Genomic DNA, 25,578 nt, shown 5'->3' on the forward strand with positions numbered 1-25,578 from the left:
GCGGCCTCAGCGATCGGCGAACAGATGATCGGCGCTAAAAGCCATTAGATAAGGCACTATTAGATGGCACATCTGGCCGACGATTAATCAACCAACTCCATCTTCCATCTCGTTGTGGCCATCGATTTGAGCAATGTTCGGACATTATCTTATGCAAAAGTTTCGCAGGCCTGTTAACTTGTCCCTTTTGGCGTGTGTTGTGTTTCCATTGCGTGTTTGTTTTAACGCAAATGTCGAATCTAATAACGCTTGGGGCCCATTACGGGTTTAGGCCAGAAATTGATCGGCGATGGCAGAAAGGTTCGGGGGCGGAGAGTCCAATTAGTTGCAAAGCCCTCATGTATGGCGAAAGATGATTAACATTTCTCCAGGCAAAGATTCGGAATTCCAGCTATTTTTTGATAGCCAACAGAGATATATTGGCCGACTGGATTTACTTGCTGGCCTGCAGCACCCAAAGATGGTGACCCCGATTTCATATTCCGGCTGGCTATAAATTTGGCCCAGATCTACGATCCCTTAAAATGCATTCTTAGAGTGTATGAATTTATAAACATTTTTATTAAAGTACAGTTTTCAATTGACAGTCAATTTTTCTAACAGGAACTCTTACCGTTCCCTAATATATATAACATAAATATCTGTGCAAATCATTAAAATCTTCCAAAAGACCCTTTCTGAAATTTTAAACAAATTTTCCGAAATATTTTTTTGAAATATTAACTGACCAGTTTTACTTGGAATCTGAAGAAGAAGTTTCCAGATTCCATTTCTTGGAGTTTGTAGCGTTTTTTTGCAGTCCTTTTCTTTTTTAGATCAAGTTGATTGGATTTACCATTTTTCAGTGGCACTTGCTCAACACTAACAATCTTCAGTGCCATTATTGGCAAGAAAGTGGGCTCAATAAAGGAAAAAACAATTTTGTTGGTCTGCGCCGGAACAAGATGGATTTTGAATAATGTTCTCTTCTTTTAAGAAGTGGAAGGAGTCAATACTCTCCAATGGCTACCTCTAGGTATTAATTATTGGAGAAAAATGGTTCTAAAGAATTTTTTTTTAAATTGTTTCGGAGTCACTTGTTTAACATTCTCAAGGGGCAACATAGTGGCCTTTCTTTTGACTGCAGTGGAACACGAGGGTTCTTGGATAATGGTTCCCTTTTCAAGGGTTTCCAAAATATTAATTGAAATATTAACTGACCAGTTACTTGGAATCTGAAGAACAAGTTTCCAGCGTTTTTTTGTAGTCCTTTTTTTTAAATCATTTTTCTCTGGCACTTGCTCAAAACTAACAATCTCCAGTGGCATTATTTGCAAGAAAGTGGGCTCAATAAAGGAAAAAACTATTTTTTTGGTCTGCGCCGGAACAAGATGGATTTTTAATAATGTTCTCTACTTTTAAGATGTCAATATTCTCCAAAGGCTACCTCTAGGTATTAATTATTGGAGAAAAGTGGTTCATATTCTCATTCCTTATGGGCAGACAGGTTTTACGTATTTAAGCCCAATGCCGCAAAATGCAATTTGAGATCATTGGAAATAATTATATTCTGAGAGATACTTCTTAAGCTCAAGATCTAGTTGGGCCTTGGGAAATCTGTGTGTACGTCTGAAACGAACATTACTGAAATTTGTAACCTCTTTTTCCGAAATATTTTGACCAGCTACTCTGAATCTGAGGAAGAAAGTTCCTGTTTCGGTTTCTTGGCGTTCTTAGCTTTTTCGTAGCCCTCGTTGGCTTTTCTTTTTTCAGCTTTCAGGGGCAACATAATGGGCTTTCTTTTGACTGCACTGGAGCACGAGGGTTCTTGGATAATGGTTCCCTTTTCCAGGGTTTCCACAGAGTCCATGCTCTGTATGGATGCACTCGAATCCGATTTCTGTTCATCTTCCTGGCTAGGTGGTTCCAATTCTGTGGTGGATGTACTCGGATCAGATTTCTGTTCATCTTCCTCGCTAGATGTTTCACATTCAATGGATATGTCACTATTTGAAATATCCAAATGTTCCATATTCCTATTCCTCATGGGGAGATAATCACAAGAATCACTATTCATTAATAATCCCGAAGATTCATTATTAAACATTTGCAGATGGTTCATATTTCTCCTCTTAGTGGATATATGTTCCACAGATCCAAAACTTGGGACGATAACATCTTTCTCGGTAATCGAGAAATTTCCTCTGAATCTAACTACTTCTTCTTCGAAAAGCGCTTCCTTAAGCGAGTAGACCACAGATCTGCTGACCAATTCATTGTCATCTATTTCTTTTTTTGCCTGGAATCGATAAGTAATTAAAATATCAATAAAATATATAAAGAAAGTATAACCTACCTGAAAGTAGCCGACTAAGTCCTGAAGGGGAACTGGTTTTCCAAAATCAGACAGCGCCTCACAGACCTCATTAACCGTAATATTTAAAGCATTCTCGATAGCTATATTGGAGATCGAGCTACTTTCTCTTTCTAGTGCAGTGTCCGAGATACTTTCCCCCTGCACTGAAGTGTCCGAGGGATTTTTTTCCTCCAGTGAAGTGTCCGAGGGATTTTTTTCCTCCAGTGAAGTGTCCGAGGGATTTTTTTCCTCCAGTGAAGTGTCCGAGGGATTTTTTTCCTCCAGTGAAGTATCCGAGGAAGCATTGCCTGAGCCGGAAGTGTCCGACATTTTTCTAAAACATTAATAAAAGTCTGGTTTTTATATGAGCTATAGTAGGAACGAGATTTACCGGGACAAAAATAACAGATTACGATTTTCAATGTTTTTGTTTAGTTTACATAGATCATATAAAGATATTGTCTAAGAGGAGGCAATTTAATCTTAGGATGTCTAATACATATTGAACTTACATTATATGGCTTCATTTCCAAAATTTCCAGTGTCTAGCAAAAAGTGGTCACAAACTTATAAATCCTATATATTGATCAAACTGTTCCCATTTCGATCTAGACTATTCAAATTGCTTGAAAAAAGGTCACTTATATCCTTCTTGAAAACCTCTTTCTACAGTTCCTATCTACTTACTCAGATGCATGTCTTAAAACTCATTTCTACTGTCCCTCACTATTTCCGTACAACCTTACTTTGTCTTGCTGTCTCGTTTTTTCTCAGGTCCTAGACAAGTGCCGATATCAACTTAATTAAATAACTGTAACCGTCCCATTGCCATCTCATTCCCACTCCTGCATCCCTCTTAGTTCCTGAAGCTCATTCACCTGTTCAGCTCCTTTAAAGCGACTAACTTCCTACCGCTTCACGTGCTGACCCCTTCGAGGCGGCGCAGTAGCAGCGCAGTTGCAGCGCAGCTGCTGGGAAGCGGTAGCCGCGAGCGGCAGCCAAAACAGTTGTACAACATTTACCGGTTTTGTGGGGCACGCAGCCAAACAATAAGCTCAACAGCTGATCGAAAGCGATCTCCTCTGGGGTTCCATTCATATTTGTGGAAACCAGCTCTCTCGCTCTCTCGCTCTCCGCACCGCTAGCTAGCTCTCTCTCTCTCTCTCTTCTGTCCGCTTGTAATGCCGTGGCTTAAAAGTTTACGACGGCGCAGGCGCGCCGCTCAGACCGTTCATGGCGTTCGCTGCGACCGCTTGGCACACGTCGCGTTTTTAACCGCCAGCGCGACTTAAACCGCTAACCGCCCAAGTGCGTTTTTCGACCCCGCCTTAACCCCTGTAAGCCCACCGAATTTGCGTGTGCTTGTTTTTGTTTAGGAAGTGTGGTGTTAAATTAAATAGAACAGATGAACACACAAGTCCTGTGAGCTGTGATTCTTCGGCAGCGTTTTCAATTTCCTTCACAATTTACTTCATTTTTTTAGCTTTTTTGTTTAAGTGCTCATTTCCGCATTTAGAAAAAAAGGTGCTTGAAATAATTACTACTCGAAACTCTAACAAAATGCAAATTAATTACAAATAATCGAATGAAATAATTTTGTTATTTGGATTTGTGTGTGTGTTTTTGTATTGTGGTTCCGCGCTAATAGTTTCCTGCATAACAACAACAACAACAACAGCAGCAGCAGCTACAGCGACTACAATAATAATAATGAAAACTACAACTTTTGGCCAAACTGGCCAAATAAAATTGTTGCGAAAGTGTTTTTTTTTTTTCGTATTTGTGTTTTGCGTTGCATGTGGCAGCAAAGGCAGCTGCTGCAAGTCAAGTTAACTTGTTGCCGTTGCTGAGCTACCTAACAAAATAAATTTTATTTTTATGACTTTTATGCGAAGCCGATAAGATGACAGGCATAACAACAATAACACTAAGCAGCAGCGGCTGCCACAAAAACAATATTGGCCAAAACTGCAACACAATAGCCTCAAGTTGGGAATTTTATGCTCAGAAGCGAATGGATGCTGGATTGCTCTTCCCACTTAACTTTATTTAAAGGATTTTTGAGTTTATTTTAAGATATAATACTCCGCTATGGATTGTGATACCAAATTGTCCTTTCCTTTTTCTTTCTCAGTATCTATCGAAATTATTTAAAATGCATGGTCTAAAGCTTTATTTTAAATACTTAAGTATTTTTATTTAAACTAGTTTTCTTCAATTCGAAATATTTTTAAATTCATTTCTAATAAACATATTTTTTAGCTCTAAGATCCTTAGCTGTTATTAAATTTAAATATTTTTGAATATTAACCAATTCAAATGCCTCACCATATTTATTAGAGTATTTTCTATAAGCAAGTTGGAGTGCGTGACCCCAGCTAAAAAAGTCCGTCTCAGTGTGAGTGTCTTTGTATCTTTGTATCTGTGTATCTCGTATCTTTGGCCAGACTTGCTCTTGGACAAAAAAAAAAAAAAACAACTTTTGAGCCTGATCCCAGTTAAATCCACTTGAATGCCCGAAAGTGAAATTTCACTTGGCAGTTGTCGTCGCTGCGGTTGCTGTTTTGCAGCTGCCTTTTCAATTTAATCGAACCCTTGTTATGGCGGCGGTATTAGTGCCCAACAAAAAGTGATTATTATTTATTAAAATTTTACCAAAACGACAGAAGAGACCCAAATAGACCAAATATAAAGATGGCAAGGAGCAAAGTAAGCAGCAAAGTCTGCAGGAGCAGCAGATTAAAATCATCATCATCATCAGAAAAGTCTGCAGATACAATAAACCAAATCAGCAGAGGATCAATACTAAAGCACTTGGTTATTTGCGGCTGCCTGGTAATAATATCCATGGCCTCTGTAACCATGGCCAAACCACCGGATCAGGAAGCCATCCATCACAAAAATGGTAAGTTCAAAATTGTGTATCTGTGACTTAATTAGCTAGCTGTGAAAGTGAAACTGAAGCTGAAACTAAAACTTTTCGCTGCCGCGAGAATTATGGGGCTTAAAGTCATCAACCGGCGGCCAATGGCCAAAGACTCTCGACTTGGGATCAAGTTGAGCAGTTGAGCAGCTGCTGATGGCTTTGATTTGTGGCAGCAGCGCTTTCACTTTGCCAGCTTTTGTTTTGCTTTTTGTAGAAACGGAGCTGCAGCACGGGGGATTACACGAATTTAGCTAAATTGAGAATATATCTCTACCTCTGTCAATGGCCAACCATTAATTTTTCAGGTCTTTAAAATCTGATAGTATGTAAAGCTATATCATGTTTCAATTTTCGAAGGTTAATTCCATCAGCGGATTGGAAAATCACACACGTGCCATTTCGCTAAAAGCGATTACAAAAGTTGTCATTGATTTCGGTTTCAGGTTAATTAAAAGGCGAAAAACTCAGCTCTAGTTGCTAATTTGTCGGTAGTTGAGTTGGCCACATAGTAAAAGGGCGAAAAGAAACAAATTAACCCACAGAAACGAAGAAGTAAAACAACAAATAGAAACTGGGAGTAAAGGGGAGTGTGGGGATATACCACCAAATAAGAAAACAAAGCCAAATACATTTTCCCAGAAATCTCGCGCTCTTACGACATCTTTAGCAATTACTGGAAGAGTTGTATCTCTGCAGACTGTAGATTGAAAATCGGGGAAAGGTGGAAAGGGGGAAGGGGAAAAGGGGACAAGAGACCCACAGACCGCATTTTCCACTTGCTTCCGTATGCTGGGCTAATTTTCCTTTGTTGTATGGCAAGACAACTCCATCTGGCCGTCGTTTCATCTGCCTTTTTTCCAACCACTTTTCCCCCCCCAAGTCTCTTTCGTCTGTGTGTCATTATGTCATTGCAGCAGTACCATTTACCATTTACCAATTACCAGGCACCTTTTCTCTCCACTCGTAACTGAAGACATTTCCCCTGTGACATTTTCATGTCCAAAAAGACAATGCACAACAATGATAATAGAAGGGTCATGAAAACGTGGAGCTTGAAAACAAATTCCAAATATTTTGATACATATTGAGAAATATACTTAAAATAAAATAAAATATTATGATAGCCAAAAAAAAATGATTGGTATTCGTTTGTATCAACTAAATATATATAATCCCATAAAAACTACATTTTAACGAATATTAAATATGACTGGTTAGCAACTAATTTAAATGCTAATAACAACCAATTACTATCTTACTACTTGCCTAGTATTTATGGAAATGCAAGATACTTGGTATAAGGTATTTAACCTGTAGCTCAAATGTTACCTAAAATACTTGAAACAATCTTTTGTGGCTGCAGATGCGTCTCAATATTTAGCAACTCATTGAGCCAAAGTCAAAAACCACAGATTGCATCACGACCGCAGCTACCTTGTGACAATTTCCCAGGCCATGGGTGTATGTATATGGCTTGTCAAAGAGATATATAAGCGGTCGGATCTGAACAATCGGCGCACTGATGATGACGTCCCCAATTTGGGCCACAGCTCGAGACTCTCAACCATATAATAATCACATCGAATCCGAGAAAACGAGGCGGTAAAATGCAACCGGAGCAAACAATTGCCATTCATTTGCACAATGAATGAAATTTAATGAGCGGGGCTCGCATAATACAAATAATAAGTACGCGAAAATATAAGTGAAAAGACCCCTCGAAAAAAAAAATCAGCTGCAAACCGAAGCTAAGATACCCTTGATTTAAATGTCCGATTTTTATGTAAATCAAAATATCACCGGGTAGCTACCAATTTACTGAGTTTGTGGTAAAATGTATTTTCTCGCTTAAATTTCCACTTACCTTTTTATCCTGTTATTCAAGACAGAAAAAAAAATGTTGAAAAATAAATTCACTTTTTTACTATTCGACTCGTTTTGGTTCGGATATAATGTGTTACTGGTATGAAAAGCCGATATGTTATGAGACTACCTAGAACGTTGCCTTGTCCTTGTTAAAGTTTGTTTGAACGTAAATTTCTAAGCCTACTTTGTTTACATTTTTTTAACTTCAGGCAAAAATAGATAGTTATTAATAAATTAATAACCCTTGACAAAAAATTAAAAATAAAGATATCTTGGCCATAACGTAATAACAAGCGGTAGAAAAGAGCCGACAAACAAAAAGTTAACACTATATCCATAAAATTGATGTGGCATGCAACTTTATATTGAAGTACGAGTATGCGTACACAGAAAAAAAACTTCATTGATGATAGATTACATACTTTACTGTTTTAATATTAAATAATAAATTGTTAACTTAAAAAAATGTCACTCAATTAGTGGGATAATATTATGGAATATTTATAAAGTACAAGGTTAATCTTCTAATATAAATTTTCCTCTCATGATGAGTGCACAAAACTCGATTTATTATTTGTACAATTTACGAGCATCGATCGCCGAGGGAAACAGAAGTTTAAAGATCTTCATTTACCTTTTTTTCTTCATTTTCTGGAGCTACTGAAATATGCTACAAGTTGCGTTTTTCGCTTCTTGTTTTTTTATTTTCAACCGGGCCGTGGGCGTTTCTGTGGGCGTTTGTGGCTGTTGTTGCGGTTGACAGAAGATCGGAGGGGAAATCAGGGGGTTTCATATGGCTCAATGTGATCAGTGCAAATTTGAAAATTGATTGGGTTTTCAATTGAAAAAATGAAGCAAGCGATTTTGTGGGAAATTTATTTGGTAAAAAATACATAAAAAATTGTAACTCAATTACTGTATAAAAAAAGAAGATCTATAACACCTTTCCAAATTTTCAAAGAATGGGTTTGCAGAAAAGTGTCAAAAAATTGCACTTCTAAGCCCATAACTTTTCTTACAGACACCCGATTTCAAAGTGGCATACTTCAAAATGATCGTGGTTTGATTCCCTAAAAATCTGTGTTTTTAGTTAAATTTTTTTTTTTTTGGTCGATTATTCGTCATTTTCATGATGTTACCCCTTTCCAAATTTTCAAAAAATGGGTTTGCTGAAAAGGGTCCAAAAACTGCATTTCTAAGCCCATAACTTTTCTTACAGACATCCGATTTCAAAGTGGCGTACTTCAAAATGGTCGTGGTTTGATTCCCTAAAAATCTGTGTTTTTAGTTAAATTTTTTTTTTGGGTCGAATATTCGTCATTTTCATGATGTTACCCCTTTCCAAATTTTCAAAAAATGGGCTTCCAAAAAAGAGTCCAAAAACTGCACTTCTAAGCCCATAACTTTTCTTACAGACACCCGATTTCAAAGTGGCATACTTCAAAATAATCGTGGTTGGATTCCCTAAAAATCTGTGTTTTTAGTTAAATTTTTTTTTTTTGGGTCGATTATTCCTCATTTTTATGATTACCCCTTTCCAAATTTTCAAAAAATGGGTTTGCTGAAAAGGGTCCAAAAACTGCACTTCTACTCTCATAACTTTTCTTACAGACATCCGATTTCAAAGTGGCGTACTTCAAAATGATCGTGGTTTGATTTCCTAAAACTCTGTGTTTTTAGTTAAATTTTTTTTTTTTGGTCGATTATTCGTCATTTTCATGATGTTACCCCTTTCCAAATTTTCAAAAAATGGGTTTGCAGAAAAGGGTCCAAAAACTGCACTTCTACTCTCATAACTTTTCTTACAGACACCCGATTTCAAAGTGGCATACTTCAAAATGATCGTGGTTTGATTCCCTAAAAATCTGTGTTTTTAGTTTAATTTTTTTTTTTGGGTCGATTATTCGTCATTTTTATGATGTTACCCCTTTCCAAATTTTCAAAAAAAGGGTTTGCTCAAAAGGGTCCAAAAACTGCACTTCTAAGCCCATAACTTTTCTTACAGACACCCGATTTCAAAGTGGCGTACTTAAAAATGATCGTGGTTTGATTCCCTAAAAATCTGTGTTTTTAGTTTAATTTTTTTTTTTGGGTCGATTATTCGTCATTTTCATGATGTTACCCCCTTTCCAAATTTTCAAAAAATGGGTTTGCTGAAAAGGGTCCAAAAACTGCACTTCTGCTCTCATAACTTTTCTTACAAACAAAATGATCGTGGTTGAATTCTCGAACAATCTGTGTTTAAATCTTGGTTAATTTTTTGGTCGATTTTTCCTACATTTCTATGGTTAAATTGTCTAAAAATCTGTGTTTACGTATTGATTTAAAATGTTTACAACGCTGTTACAAAATCTGTGTGGCTTTAATACCCTTAAAACTATGGTTTGGCTAAGGTAGCTGCCTTTCTCGTTTTATTTGTAAAAATTAGGCCACAAAAAAAAAAGCTAATCATTTGGACCTGATTTCAGTACTGTCCAATTTTTTTTTCAATTATTAAGAAAGTAGTTTCTGACCTCCATGTTAATGAGTATTGTTAGTTCTTAATTAAGAATTTCAATCTGCTTTTTTTTTCTTCGGGTTATTTTATTAATTATGACCTTTTGGATATTGTATGTGCAATTGTGTTACTTTTAGAGCATTCTATGTATAGCAAATATTGAAGGGGATTCCCCACGTAGCTTGCGGTTTTCTTGATCGATTTTTGCTTACATTTTAGGGGTTCAATTTTGGGATTTACCATTTACCATGAAGGCGTTTCTTTGCCAGCAATTAACATGTTGAACTTTTCCAAAAGAGCCGCTTGCAAAGTACATACAAAAAAAACTCATGTGAAATCAACAATTTAATTTACCTATAAAATGTTTAAGTACATGAACATGAATTTTTTTTGGCCTATTGAATTGTATTCTATTTCTTTTTTTCTGTAAGCAACAATTTTTACGATTTTAATTATGTTACGATTAACTTGCAAAATATTAGGCAATACATGAAAAAAATTAAATTTGTGATGTTACGATTAACTTGCCAAAAACTATAAAATACGTTAAGCAAATAGGTTTGGTACGATTTGATTTGCTCAATAATTTTTTTGGACTAAAAAATAATACAACAAAATACAAGATAATTTCGGAAAATAGAAAAGTAAACATTTTTCCATGTATATTTTTTTGTGTGTAAGTACATAAAAATTGGAACAAAGCGCCAATTCGTTTAGCTTTAGTTTCCATGCCGTTGGTTGTCTTTGTTATGGGCGCGCTTTGTGTTCAGAGGCTGTTAAATTTAAATGGTGAGTCTTAACCTTTAAATTCGGCAAACTGTTTGAATGGGAACCGCTCGACCGAGTGTAATTATACATATTTTCGGGGCACTGTGTTTGCGTTTCGTTATTGGGCAATGCTAGAAATCGCAATCGAAATTGAAATCGAATCTTGGGCAAAAAAGAAATGCCGCACCACATCAATCAATTGGGAAAACAAATGACATCGCCAAACGGTAGCGACAACTTGAAAAAATGCGAATCGAGCAATGTGAACCGATCGTAGATCATCGGGTTATGCAAATCGGGCAATCGATAACACACTCGATGATTCAATTTAGCGGGCTTACATAACAGCCCAAGATTTAATGAGAGGTGGGTGCATAATTAGCCCGGCTCATTAATATTTTTGCTCTACATTGGGCGAAAGTGGCGGCTCAAATTAATCAAAATCAACACAGCGATCCGCAAAAACTGCGGCGCATTTGAAATCGCGATTGCCTTTGTTAAGCATTTTTTTTTTGAGTCGATTTTATATGCAACATTAAATAAATTGATGAAAATGTGCGACATGCTGAGTAGGAGGTTTATACATTAGTACTTTGAATAAATACACTTGGATTTGGGGTACTTACAAGATTATTATTTATCAGCTTTTGTTTATAGCTTTCGAAATAATATAATCGTAATTATAATTTATCCAATACTAACGATCCATAATTGATTTATCAATGGTTAAAGTGGGATATTTTCTTTATGTTAATAAAAAATATAACAAAAACCTTTAAAATATATACCCCTTCATTTTGAGTTCTAGATATATTTAAAACAAATTTTGGGCCTTCAAGAGTATCTCTATTTCGCATTACTTACTTTCTATTTCAAACACTTCCTCTGGGCTGATTAATGTGTTTCGCTTTTTGTCCTAACATTTCGACTACGATTTTGCAGTTACAAACGCTAAACTTGAGTTTACTTTATTTGTGCCTTTGTGTTTCGGCGATATTTGGCGCAATTTGTTGAACAAAACGGTGTGGCAATCGACTAATTCAAACTTAATGATGTCTTCTTTGGCTTTCGCAGGGAAAATAACATCGAATACACGAATATAACGTAATTGCTCGGTGCGTTGGCCCATTGGACATTATTTTGAACGTCGTTTTGAGCGTTTTGAGCATTTTGAGCATTTTTGGCCATTTTCGACACGCACCGCCGGCCATTGCAATCAATCAAATCACGGCTAAGTTCCATTTCCCGAAAGCTAGACCCAAAAAAAAAAAATAGTAAACAGTAGAGACAACAAACAAAATAAACGCAGCTTTTGGAGAGGTGAATGCAAATTGCGCTGTGAGCATAATGATCGGTTTGTGGGGAGTGTTGTAATAATCGCCTCCCCCCATTCCAAAAACCTCGACAGAAAATCAATCAGCCATCAGTTTCGCAGCTGCCGAAAAGTTTGTCCGTCGGGGATCGTATTTTTGAGGATTGAGGATGAGCCAACCTTTTTGGGTAAACAACCATCATCGGGGTTTTGTTTGCACTGCCAGCTGTCAGCCATCAAATTGGATGGTGTGTTTTTTCGGATCTGGGAGTTCAGGATTTCGAATCTCCACTCGAGAGACGCCGAGTGTTGTTTTAATGTTTCCCCCACTTTCGACGTGGTGGCATCGAGTGCGCTTCACTCTGATTACAATGTTTCAAAAGAGCCCAAAATACATCATTATTAGGGGGGGCTTATCAGTGGGGCTAGATTATTTAGTAATCAAAATTGACCGCGGTGATTTCTTTAATAGCTGGTTAAAAATCGAAGATCATACGATCATTATTTTTTAGTTTTTTTCTCCCTATTGGTACATTTTATTGCTTTGCTAAATGCAATTCATCTTTTAAACAGTCATTTATTACCCGGCACTGCAATTAATGAAGCTTATTTATTAGTATTTTAAAGTAATGCTTGAGTTTTAAATCGTTGTACAATCAAAGTGTATAAAATTATTATTTTGACTTTTAGCACTTTTATTGTAAATTATTCAGTATTTTAGAAGCTTCAACGACTTTTCTTTTTCAAAGTTCCTTCCGCACTCATCTTACCAATGTTTTTCCCACCATAGTTTTCAATCTCGAAAAAACACCATGCAGTCAAATTAAGATCTTTTGGCTGACACTTTCGAGCCAAAATGGCTCGCAGCGTTTTCGTGTCTTTTAGCCGAGTTGTAAGTTGCTCGACCATTAGATTAATTGCATAACAAATTACCACTAAATGCCACAGAGCGACAAACGGCGAAGCGGAAAAGGTATTTCCGATCAATCAGTTATATGGCAGCTATAGGATATAGTCGGCCGATCCCGGCCGTTCTGACATATATACTGCGTGCAAAGGAAAGAAGGGTGTGTGCAAAGTTTGAACTCGATAGCTTTAAAACTGAGAGACTAGTTTGCGTAGAAACAGACAGACGGACAGACGGACAGACGGACAGACAGACGGACAGACGGACAGACGGACAGACGGACATGGCTATATCAACTCAGGAGGTGATCCTGATCAAGAATATATATACTTTATAGGGTCGGAGATGTCTCCTTCACTGCGTTGCACACTTTTGACCAAAATTATAATACCCTCTGCAAGGGTATAAAAAGGTTATGTTATGTTATTCTACCCTTCTTAATATGTTGTTTGTTAGACATTTATGAATATGTTTGAAACCCAAAGATCTAATATCAGTCAACTATCTATTTACTGATCATCAGTATTTGATTTGTAATATAAGACTTTAGAATCTATTAAGCAAACATTTTTTCTCTGCGGTTTCACCGTTTTGGGGACGTCCCCTAACCTTCACCTTGTTGGCCAAAATGACAAAAACAAAGCGAGTTGCGCGAAAACGCTTACTGCACATTGGAAACTGTCCACTGTCCAGTGTCCACTGTGCGCTTGACCAGTTGTCAGTTGGTGCGATGTACGTGCCATGGTCTCTGGTTCCAGGCCAAAATACTGCCACAGTGCCAGTTTTGGGCTTTCGGCCTGGAAACGTGTTTACCGCTCGGCTCAGAGTTGTGCTGACTCAGTGTGTTCCCAATGTTTACTGCTCAATGCCCAAATGCTCGCTGTCCGCCGGGTCGAATGAGATATATCATGGATATATCACGCATACGCCAAGTGTGCAATTGCAACCTGATGAACCATTCAGCCGCACAAAGCGGCGAATAAAAAACGATATGCGAACGATTCGGTAATGGGCTCTTGCCCATATACCAATTCATTTCGTTTCATACTATTTCATTTGATTTGATTTCATTTCATTACATTTCACTTGCCTCGCTGACCGTCAAAAATTGCCAAGAAAATATCGGTTTCTGAGGGCGCGTGCGCCCTTGTCTGTAAATATTTTGAAAGGGTCTTCTGGCGGAGCCAATCAAAAATTGGCAGAAATCACATCGAATCCGAAATCGTTAATCATTTCGGGATTTTGCACAGCTTGATTGCTTCGGGTTTATTGTGATGTGTTTTTGATTCGGTTTTGATTCCTTTTTGCCTTTCTAGTTGGCCGTAATTAGCCAGTGGCTATTGTTTTGCCCGCTGAATTTCTTTGAACACAGTTCATACAGCACGTGCGGGTTTTTTTGTGGTTTTTAATCCAAAGCAGATTTCATTAGTAACTGAAAAATTGTTAAATGTAGAAACTTTATACTGAGACAACGACTAATTTGTATATTTAAGCTTCCACTGCTCATTATATTTAACTAAAGGTTATAAATACAGTTTTCTTTTTGCAATAATTAAACCAACATCTATAGCAAGGTTAATCAACTCGAAGTTAAGCACTTGATTGACTGGCCCATGCAATCGTAGGGATATCGATATGGTTGCCAAGTAGAATCTCTGGCCAAACCACCGCACCCACCAGATTTCTCAGACTTGCACTTCGATGTTGATGTTGAAGTCGAAGTCGGAATGACGGCACCCACTCAAAGGCGCAACTCGCAACATTGCACAAGCGTCGAGAAGTACATGAATGGGTTTTTGAGCTTGCAGTACAATACAAGAATAAATATGTCTATGTGCAAATAAATACAATGGCTGGGCACTCATGAGATACGATGCCCAGCGAAGCGCTCAGCCACTGCACAATGATCAGTGAGGCATGCCGAGTCAGTCAGTCAGTCAGTCAGTCAGTCAGTCAGTCAGTCAGTCAGTCAGTCAGTCAGTCAGTCAGTCAGTTAGTTAGTCAATCATTCAGTCAGCCAGTCAGCCAGTAGAACAAAGTATAGAAAATGCGAAAAACCTCAGAAACAAAACGCAACTAACTAGCCCGTCCTTGGCCAGTCAGCATTATATATAATTATATCTACAAATTCTTTATTCTTCACTCACTGTGATCATGAGGCTCCGATAGGGAAGAATGTTAGCGGGTGTACCAGACAAAGACTTTAATAAGAGCTAACGATGGGAAAAGTGTTCTGGCGAGAATGATTGCCATGCCGTAATTTATTGCAAACAAAGCACGAATGTACAGAAGGAAAAATGCGATATGACATGACGACCATATAGGACTGGATACCAAATTGCATTCATAACATAATATAGTTTTTAGGCCAAATAAAAACCCCTATCTTATTTACTCATCAAAAAGTTATAAAAAAAAGGAAGATACACATATTTTCTTCTGTGTATGAGCACTCGCATTCGAGGTATTATTGCCAAAGAGCTGTGATCTAACATAATTTACAAATAAGGTAATTGTCTGCTATGATTTTGCTACGTGTGTGGAAGACCCTGAGGGTCACACACATATTTATGTCATGCAACAGTTAGCGGAGTCATAAATAATATTTAAAAGAGCCATTTAAATGCTATTATTGCGGCTGTGCGACTATGAGTGCGACTACACAACACAAAACCACTGCAACTGCGCTTGGCCAAGCAACCACTGAACCACCGAACCACCGAACCACCAAACCACCGCCAACTCGCTGAGTGAGTGACTAACTGGCAGTTTCATTAGATTAATAATGGTAACAAATACACATAATGGAGATCAAGTGCTCGGCAAGCGTTTTGCTGACACACAGTATACTCTGCAATCAGATCGAGGGACTTGTCTCTTGGGGATTGTAACTATGGCAGAGAATGAATATGACTTCCTGGTCAAACTATATATATATTCCCGATATACTTTTTATTACCAACTCGTTTGGGAGTTTATTTCTTTCTCCAAGCTTAGATCCTAATATATTCCATTAAGTTCTATTCGTATAGCCAAGATGGCATAGTAAGTCAACCACCGATTTTAACATAGATTGTTCTTCAGTTAGCTATTAATTTAAGAAACCCAATGATGATTGAACAATTAGCTCTCTGACTTTATTTGTTTATTGGTCGCACCCCATAAAAACAATACTCCTATGGCATTAAGCTCTCTTTTGAGACAAACAATTGGGACTTATCAGATCGAGTAGAGCAGCTAATGTGCCGTGGGCTTCTCTTCAGCTGCTACGTTTCGATGGCATTTGTGATGTTCGTGAAAAGGCACAACAAATCATTTCTATTTCCAGATGGCAGGCTGGCCAAGAATTCACGAGCCAAATGTTTGACATTTAAGCATTTAAACGTGGATATGGCTGGCATTGTTGTTCTCGGCTTGGTTTTGACATTGAAGCTCATCGAGGAGCCAAATCGGCGGAGATCGTTCGACAGCTCTGCTCCGCTAATAATTTATGGCATTTCCACAGCGACCTAAGGTCAGGCATTAAGTAATTGTTGTTTATTGGAAAATGTCATGTTCAATAAGTCGATCGGATGGGATCGGGCGGCCAATGTCAGGTGGGGAATTGCTGGTCTCTTTTTGAAGGGGGGATGAAGGTAGAACAGGTGCCACTGCCACTTCCCATTTCCATGCCCCACTCCCAGCCGGAGGCATTACAACACTTAACGCATTGTAAGCCATTAACCCAGACCATATAGCCCTGATGTTAGCCGGAAATAAGGCCCCCAGGTGGGGGAAAAAGAAACGGGCCCTAATTACAAGCGAAACTCGGTCTGGCGTAAAACTGCAGCTTAATGAATCACTTCAATGACAATGCCGGGGTCAAAATAAAACTTAATGATAAAGCACACTTAGTCGAGAGGTTAATGAGAACGCGGAGACTGGAACTAAAAGACTTTTAAGAGGGCAAAAACTAAGTCAAGAATGGTTTACTGGAACCAAATTAAACTAGGTCTTACCTTGGGCTTGAACATGTAGAATATAATTACAACTACAATCCAATTATGACTTACAGCATGAAATTAATTGAAAACAAACACTGGAGATGCTAAGCTCAGAAATTGGAAATGTGGTTTTCCTTTTTGTTTTCATTTCTAGGAAGATAATCAGTAACGAAGGTTACCCAACTTCTGATTAAAGTACAATACTGTAATTAATTCAGTATGATTTTCAAGAGTTTGTTGACTTAAACGGAACCTAATTGAAATATAACTATTAGTAAATGTAAAACCAATATATAAAGTACTTTTGCACAAAGCAAATAGTCAAATGTAACTATAAAATAAATATGCGAAAGCTTGCCAACTTTTATCTTAGCCTTGGCAGAAATGTGAGGAAAAGATCTGCATATATAGTAAATCTTTACATCTCATGATACATTTCCCGGATGAAAGGAAAATCGTGTTGTGACTAAACTTTGATTTATCACAATGTATTAGACCGAAGGGGAGGAGAAAACACGAAGCCAAGGCAACTCAATTAAAGTTCAGGCGGAGCACGGTGAAGTTGTCATAAATAAAAGCGGTAGCCGGAGACATTTTGAGGCGGGGGGACGACACTTTATGGATGCTATTTATAAGACAAGCACTCGGCAGACCCATAAATCAATAGCCATGCACACGGTTGAGTGGAAGATTTATACGAAGCGATGGAGCGGGAATGTACCTACTCGTACACAGCGATAAAACTTTCAATTAAGCGATATTTGGTCTAGCATATAGCGATTGATATGTGGAAAATTTCATAAAAATTAATTTCAAGACGATCAATTTGATATTGCCAATAATATTTAAAAAGTAAAAATTTCATATTAATATTAGATTTGTGCCGGAGATTTTTTAACCTTCTTAGTTTAGTTTTTGAGCAGTATAAAGTGCCTATCTTTTAAGCATAAGTAAATCAGAAATGTACAGAAAATCGGTTTGCTTATGCATAGCTCACAGCTTATGGCGATCGTGTTGGCATTCCGGGCACGAAACTGTAACTCAAGCTCAAAAAACTGAAGCTGAAATTGAAATTGAAACTGAAACTGAACCGAAACTGAAACCGAAACCGAGAGCGAAACAAAATTGACTTGGCTCATGGCTAAAAGATGGCTAATTGCCGAGCGACGTGTGGTGTGTGTAGAAATTAACTCCAATGCTAAAGTTAGAGCACGTTATTCAAATCGGAGCAAACTCATTTATCAAGCGCCGCAATTATGGCTCTTCTCTGCTATAATTGTTTTGCTTTGCGAAGCTTAAACTGAAATGGAAATGAAGTGCATGCGAAATCGAAATCGGAATCGAAACAAAGGCATTATAAATGATTGGCGAAGACTTTAATTCTATGTCATTTGTTTTCAAGCGAATTGAATTGAAAATTGCCATCTGCATGCGGAATGAGCGGTTTGCTGTGTGCCCGGCATAATTGAACCACTCCCACCCAATCGCCACCCCCAGCAGTTTGTCCTTGTGGCGCGTTCGTGTCTTAAGTCTTTTGTTTCGTTTTGGTTACCATAACTTTTTTTTTGTGTTTTCGGTTGCCTGACATTTGGAGCTGCAGAATTCTTCTGCCTTTGTTGGTCAAGTTAAATGTCATCAGCTTGCTTTGAACTTTAAAGTTCAAGTGTGCAGCAGGCCCGACAATTATTATTAATATTCCTCTCCAGATGGGTTGGGTTTTTGGTCCACATGCCCGCAGCTCCCTTAATGACTGACCAATGCGGAAGTTATTCATCTATAATTGGGATCGGGGAAGAGCTATTCCATTTGTTTAGTTTGCCATGGCCAAACAAATGAATTGGTCTACTTGCACTGAAAAAGACTTACTTGTAGCGAACATACATATGGTACATATCGAAAATTATATTATAATAATTATTAATAAAATCAATTTGTCCTGTTTGAGGACTGATCTCTTCAATTCATACCTCAACTTTACTAACTTTCTTTTCGCGGAACAACATTTCTTCTTGTTTTATCTTTGAAGGCTTCCTTTTACATTCTTTTCAACGAATACAATATACCCTTTTACTCCACCAGCAACGGGTATTATAATAAAACGTTTGTGGCAACCTCGACCGACGGATTTTCTCAGTCAGCAAAAGGCGATGAGAAAAATGCAAATTTAATTATGCCCCAACAACAGCAAACATCGTAAATGGCAGTCAAGTGTACATGTTTGTTTGTTTTGTTTGGTGTTTGTTGTTTGTCGTCTAGCGTTGTTTCTCTGCGTTGTTGTAAAGTTTTCATTAATTTTGCCGTTTGCTTGGTGTTTGGCTTTCGGTGTCACTGCGAGAGGCACTGCCCAGCTGTCCCAGACCATGGCATAGAAACCATTTATTCTAACATAATGATCGCGCACCCACTCCATCTCCATCTCCATCCCCATACTTATCCATTCAGACCCCCGATCTCCGGGTGCAAATTTATAGCATCGCGCATACGCCGTGTGTTGTTAGTCGTGTTAGCATCTTTTGCGCGCAATTACTACACAGGAAAATAAATTGGAATTATAATTGTTCTTATTGTTTTTGAACCGATAATCAATCAATCCAAATCATTATTTTCGAGAATATTTATTTGTATAATATTAAAGCTAAATTATTTAAATAATGTAAATAATATTTAATTATAATTTACTAATACTACTATTACAAAAAGTTAACCTTTTTGACCAGAGACAAATACTACCTCAAAACGATATGAATAATGTAAAAAAAATTGAATTCCTATTGTTATTCCTATATTTTTTAACGTGTATTGACAATTAATGGGCAGCATGTGCTGGCCAAGTGGTTAGTCTTGAAATGCGATTCTCGCCGACTCGTCCGAGTGGACTTATCTCACCCAAGTTCTACGATTTTCCCCTCCCCCAATCACCAATCGCCAATGTGCAATCCGCATCCCAATAACAACTGACATTGACCGCCTGCATCGCCGGCCGGCTAAGTTTGAAAACTTAGAGACCTCAACTTGAAGCTGAGTCATCATCATTATGGCATTGCCGTCAGGACCGAAGCTGGCCAGATTCTTTTCGGCCAAGCGAAGTGCAATCGAATTGCAAATGAAGACAAATGAAGTGGCTGGCTGGCCCCAAGGTTACTTCGCCTCAATGCGGAAAAACATGACAAGAAGGTGGGGAGCTACAAAAAAAAAAAAAAAGAAATAAAATGGCAAATAGAAATAGAGACACAGACAAAACTGTCATTAAAATGTAACATAAAAAGCAGCTAATTGCAAACATTTAGTTATGTATGCAAGCTGCTGAAACGACATCATAAATAATCGACACGACAACTGTCATTGTGAAAATTCAACACCCTCAACTTGCAAATTGCCAGCGGAATATCAAAGGTTGCTGAAATACTTACTTGGAAAATATAATTGTTATTGGCAATTTTAAGCAGTGTAAATGTGGTTGCACATCATAGTTCTGTATAAAAGAAAACTTGAATGTATAAGGGGAGTGTTTTCCATAAAATGACTGTTAATTCAATTTCTAAAACAAAAAATGTATGCTTGAAAATGGAAAGTTTGCTTGACGATATGATCAATTTGGGAAAGCGACATTGACACCCAAGGGTCAAATTTGATCCCCGGACTAAAACCAATCTCCACGAAACCCCTTAATTATAATCGCAACTCCGAAAGCAATTCCATCCAACCTGTTGTGAAAGTGGCGAATGGGTCTCGCAGTTTTTGATTTGGAAATTTATGAGGTGCAGAGGAAAAGCTGAAGAGGTGGACACGAAACACAACCCACGACCCGATCTGTGTTTACACGCATGCGCCGCTGTAAGTGCCAACAAAGTGCCGGAAAATTTCATACGGCCGCTGATGAGTTGCCACAGGAGATGGGGACTTGGAAAACCCGGGGGGTGGGGGGGGTTGGCTATGAGGCAGACTGCAAAATGGGGAGTGCCCCAGAGCCTCGAAAATGGGGAAAATGGGATAAGGATTGAAATTAATATCATAGGTGGAGTGCCGTGAGTGATCGAGGGGCTTGCGAATAACTTAAGTGAGATTTGTTCAATATCTGCGGGATGCTTGTTGGAGGAAACACGTTGAAAGTATTGTGAAACCGAGAAAAAGGAATTTATAGCGGCTGATTGATTAAGTTTATTGTTTTGTGCAACTCAAAATATTTACGAGAGTACATACATTTTCAGATCTTCTTTGTGGTTTTATTATCATAAATGATTCATTATAAATACTAGCTTTACTTCTTCCCCCCAAAACTGTTGTCACCTCTTGTTTAAGAATTTTTCTTGAGTAATGAGCAAGAATGTGTATGCATGTTTTCAAAATATTTTGTATAGGCCAGCACCTCAAACACTATTGTAAAAACATTGTTTGGGCTTGTTTCCCACAGCACCATCAACTTTTTGTCGCCTTGATTAAAGAGTCGCCTCTTGGGATCGCCACTCATCATTTTTTCGCTGCACTTACAGCGATCGTTTGTCGTGCGGCAGCTATTTTATTTATTTATTTTTTTTCGGTGGGGCGCGATAAGTGGGCCTACCCAAAAGATGGTGGCGATGATGATAATGATTGTGATGGACGCATTGAGGCGGCCATTTAACGCCCACTTAGACACGCTTCCCATTGCTCCATTACTCATTGCAACACACACAGCTACAGATACAGATACAATAACAATGTGTTAATTATACGGCTGACGCCCACGTCGCAATCAGATACAATCGTACATATAATCAGACACAATGTGAAAAAGTGAAAAATTGAAGAAGAGCCGTGGAGAAAAACTCGCAACGCCGATGACGATGACGATCGCAATGTGCAATTTTGTTGTGAGTGACTAAACAGACATGCTCATGTCATGGTGATCGCACACAGATATGGTTATAAATATATACATAAAAGATATATACATGAAGAGATGTTCACTTGAACACACACCCAGGGATTTTGGCTGTGGGCACGACGCGCTCAATTTAACGCATACGCCCCATTGTACCATCTACATGGACATCTACCTAAACATTTACATCGGCATCGTTATCGTCATCAGGGTCATCATGTTACGAGTACTTCCACACGTATATATATACATATTTACCCACCATATATATATATATATATATATAAACCATCTGAGTCGTCTCTTATTTCGCTAGTTTACTCCACTTTTCCTTTGGCTGATTTTATTGCGCTTTGTCTTTTCGGCACTTTCATAATTTGCCAACTCAAAAGAAAGAAAACAGTGAGCAAGACAACATTACTTGGATAATAAATAAAAGAGTTGCCACAGGCCTTACTTTGCAACTCGTGGGTTTCATTTAAAAAAGAATCATCGAGTTAAGTCACTTAAAGAATTTAAAATCGTTGGAAATTTGTCTTAAATTACAAACAAATTGCTGTTTATATACATAAATGTGCCTGAGTAATGTCACCTTCAATTGAACAACTTAATTTAGATTCAAAGAAACTTACGTACTTGCTGACTTTAAACGTAAACATATTTGTACTTCAAAAAGTTGACTCATTAAACTTGCTCCCATTTTAATCACTTACGTATGTGCACTTAGTTTTTGATATTATTCAAGAAAATTTTTAATGAAAATTTAGGAAATCTAAGTCGTGTTTAGAGGACAGCATTCTGGAGCATAGAAATTAATAACAATAATCGGTTCCTTTGTTTTGAGTATATAAAGCTATTAAATTTTCAATAAGCTACAGAAAAAAATTGTCTTATTTTCTTTTGATATCAAATTCGATACCATTTCTTTTTTGATTCACTGTGACTTAAAATCGATAATTGATGAACTATGGATAGACACTCAAAATCGTCGATTGTTAATTTGAGTGGTTCGACTATTTTGTATCAATTGTAAATTGAGGTTTGAAAAACGCTTATGAATATAGAAATATTAACTTGGTTCAACATTTATGTGATCTTCTGTATTCTATTTATGCTCAGAAAAAAAATACCATCATATTGATATTCAACCTAAATACGGTTTTATTTTCGTTGGCTTTTCCCAAATTTGTTGTGGGTGTCTTGTGTACGTGATCGATTATCCAGCAGCAAATCGGGGCAATTTCGTAAATTAGCCGAATCGTGCTACCAAATAACCGCCTCAAATAAATAATAAAGTAATCTATACTTACCAAACGACTTATCGGCGTGTGTTTGACCCATTTCTGGCAGCAAGTCACTATCAAAAGCTAAAAATCAACCAGACTTTTTGCTTTGAGCCAAGAGTCGACGAAACCCAATTACACTTTACAAACTCATTATGTTCGGCATTTGCCAGTCGAAAAACGAAGAAAAAAAAATACCGCGGGTGTTTGGGCAAACAAAAATAGCATGCAGTGAAAACTGTGATACATTTTCAAAAAAGTCAAAAAAAGAAACTACTCACAATCAGCAAAACCAATTGTGTTGAAACGAAAATCGCACACGAGTATGAAAAGTATGTTGGCTGATGAGAGCGGAGTCTTAAATAAAAAGTAAATAATAGTAAGTAATAGCAAAGGCTTAAGTTTTCCTTTTTTCTTGCTATGATTTTTTTTCGAAAAATTAATGTTAACGATATTTATTTTCTGAGGATACAGCTTGATTGAAATGATTTATAACGAACTGAACGAGGTATGACATTCCAACTTTTGACCACTATTTCTCAGGGTTTTGATTAAAAATCCGGAAAATGGAGCTGATTTTGGCAAAAATATTTTATCTATGGGATTTTATTTAGATCGGGAGCTGCAGTGGCCAAGAACATAAGCCAAAGCACACAAATGTATGCCAGCTGCCCGGCTCACATTATTATCGACTTTTATTGATACGCCAGTTGACAGCCCAGCCAGACCCCGAAAAAATAAAAATAAAATTAAAATAACTAGAAACAGACTCCAAAAGCCGAAACTCTGACAACAACCAGAGTATAATTGAGTTGGCATACGACTTCGCATCGTGTTAACTGAAATCTGGCCCAAAAGTCCAGTGGCCACGAAATTAAGTGTCTGAAAGATGCAGAGATTGAAGGCGTCAGAATTTAGGCCAATGCAAAAGTATTTATCGCATATTAAAAGTATTAGCCTAATTTTTAATTACAAAAAATAATAATATGAAATTACCTAATGGTTATTAATTTAGCTTGCAAAATAAAACGTGTATCTCGAATTAACATTTGTAACATCCATAATTGTGTGGCTTGCGAAACTATTGTAAAACAAAATAGGTTTCTCCTTTAAATGCAGTTTCTCTGCTGTGAAATACTCTTGGTTATATATGTCTTTTTGCTACTTGTTATTGAAGGGTTTCCTGTGCCACATTTGCCAGAGGAAATGTCATCTTCTGGCGCATTTCCTGCTCCATCGAGCGATCTTTAAAACTCGAGACGCATGTACGGCAACACATTTCACCACTCGATGTCTGAGCATCGCACAAGGGCTCCTCACAAAAAACTTGAAACGCCGAAGCTCTTAAGACTTTCGAGTGGATTTCTTTGACTGATTTCTGATTTCTGATTTCTCCCCTTCATTTGCATATTTTTCAGCCGAATTCCCCGAGGAGGACAGCGACATGCTGATGGAGCCGAATGACTTTTCGCCAATCACAGTACTGCGATCGCATGAGCAGCACTTCCACATGCCGCCGACCACGCAGCTCCAGCCGCAGACGCAGTCCAGAATCCAGCCCAGAGCTCAGCCCAGGCAGTTCCAGTCGGCAGCGCAGCAGAATCCCGACGAGGAGGACCAGTTCCGACCCATTGCCAATCCGAACACCAAGATAGTGGGCGATTCGCACACGCAGGCAGCGCAGAACTTCTATCCGCCGTTCTACCACGAGGCGCCACCTTTGGGGCATTCGAGGCCCTACTTCGGACATGGTCCTCCGGTGTCGGAGAGCACTCCCCTGTCCCTGCCCCTGCCCCTCCTGGCACCCCAACAACAGCAGCCACAGCTGGCCACCCAGCAGCGCAACTTCGATGCCAGTATTTTGGGGAGTGGAGATTTCGGGGTGCTGAGAGGGGGAACCTTCTATCCGGAGGAGGAAATGCCCTACCATCCCGAGGACAACAGCGATTACATATACGGAGATGCCAACAACGGACATGGTCGTCCTTCAGAGGGCTTTGTGCAGAAGTACACCTATCCGGAGGAGCAGTTTGCCAATTTCCGGGACTTCGCGGACATCAATACACCCGCCGACTCGGCATTTTCCCAATTCGTGGTGGTCTATGCGGCCAAGAATGCCACTGCACCGCACTCACATCCGCATCCCAAGAACATATTCGAGCAGCTGGAGCTGCTGGACAGGGAGAAGGAGCTGGAGAGGGCCAAGTCCCAGCCCAAGACCTCGTCCAAGAACAAGTCGAAATTGTCGAAGACAAAGCTGCAGAAGAAGTACCGAAAGAAGGCGGGCCCCAAAATAGAGGATCCCTCGGAAATAGAGCCTTTGTTGGCACTCAGTTAAGCGTCTTTAAAAAGAGGAAAAAAATACAAAAAAATACCTAAAAACAAACACCCATCACCACTTTCGTTTTCCCTTGTTAGTTTTATTTATTTTATTTCGAGATGAATGCAAGCCACCACAAAAAAAAAGATCCACCCCAATGTCCTAAAGTTCATTTCCACAAAACACCTATATTGCAAAAATCTATACCATACTATATATTAAATATCAGTGTTTTTTTGGTCTGTCTGCTTTTTGTCTCGCATCGTTTGTTAATTTTTAAACTTAGCCCGTAGTCTACTATATCTTTATATATATATATATATATGTGTCTTTATGTCTTATACGCGTATCTAATGTAATTATTTTTTGTCTAATTGAGCATAATTTTATTATGTGTGTGTACATAAAACGAGAAATGTTAAATGTAATTTAAAATCTAAATAAAAACGAAATAAAAACAAGATTGCGCTTTTTTATTGGTTTAATGTTTACCTTTATTTTGCCATAAAGGTTTCTGTTT

At 38.1% G+C, this 25,578-nt stretch overlaps 2 protein-coding genes across 4 annotated transcripts; one reads left to right on the forward strand and one right to left on the reverse strand.

Moving 5' to 3' along the window:
* Positions 1-542: 542 nt before the first annotated feature.
* Positions 543-7,228, reverse strand: LOC108047011. Its single transcript, XM_017127034.2, has 3 exons — positions 7,126-7,228; positions 2,336-2,669; positions 543-2,278 (listed from the first exon to the last, which is right to left on the reverse strand). The coding sequence occupies exons 2-3, from the start codon at positions 2,663-2,665 to the stop codon at positions 1,664-1,666; spliced, it is 945 nt and encodes a 314-aa protein (XP_016982523.1). The 5' UTR covers positions 2,666-2,669; positions 7,126-7,228; the 3' UTR covers positions 543-1,663.
* LOC108047009 lies at positions 3,570-25,483 on the forward strand. 3 transcript variants are annotated; one of them, XM_017127033.2, is made up of 3 exons: positions 3,570-3,672; positions 5,002-5,240; positions 24,157-25,483. In XM_017127033.2, exons 2-3 carry the CDS (start codon positions 5,030-5,032, stop codon positions 25,074-25,076), a joined length of 1,131 nt encoding a protein of 376 aa, XP_016982522.1. In that variant the 5' UTR covers positions 3,570-3,672; positions 5,002-5,029; the 3' UTR covers positions 25,077-25,483. The 3 variants fall into 3 exon arrangements, with proteins under 3 accessions (XP_016982522.1, XP_016982521.1, XP_016982520.1); XM_017127032.2 differs by having other exon boundaries at positions 3,571-3,643; XM_017127031.2 differs by lacking the exon at positions 3,570-3,672 and adding an exon at positions 3,699-3,859.
* Positions 25,484-25,578: the final 95 nt, after the last annotated feature.

The sequence above is a fragment of the Drosophila rhopaloa genome, unplaced genomic scaffold (assembly GCF_018152115.1).
Source record: "Drosophila rhopaloa isolate 14029-0021.01 unplaced genomic scaffold, ASM1815211v1 contig_3, whole genome shotgun sequence".
NCBI classification, from domain to species: Eukaryota; Metazoa; Arthropoda; class Insecta; order Diptera; family Drosophilidae; genus Drosophila; species Drosophila rhopaloa.

Coding starts and splice junctions, on each gene's coding strand:
- LOC108047011 (XM_017127034.2), bottom strand. CDS start 2,665: ATGTCGGACACTTCCGGCTCAGGCAATGCTTCCTCGGATACTTCACTG. Junction 2,279..2,335: donor ACTTAGTCGGCTACTTTCAG/GTAGGTTATACT, acceptor TATCGATTCCAG/GCAAAAAAAGAAATAGATGA.
- LOC108047009 (XM_017127033.2), top strand. CDS start 5,030: ATGGCAAGGAGCAAAGTAAGCAGCAAAGTCTGCAGGAGCAGCAGATTA. Junction 5,241..24,156: donor AGCCATCCATCACAAAAATG/GTAAGTTCAAAA, acceptor CATATTTTTCAG/CCGAATTCCCCGAGGAGGAC.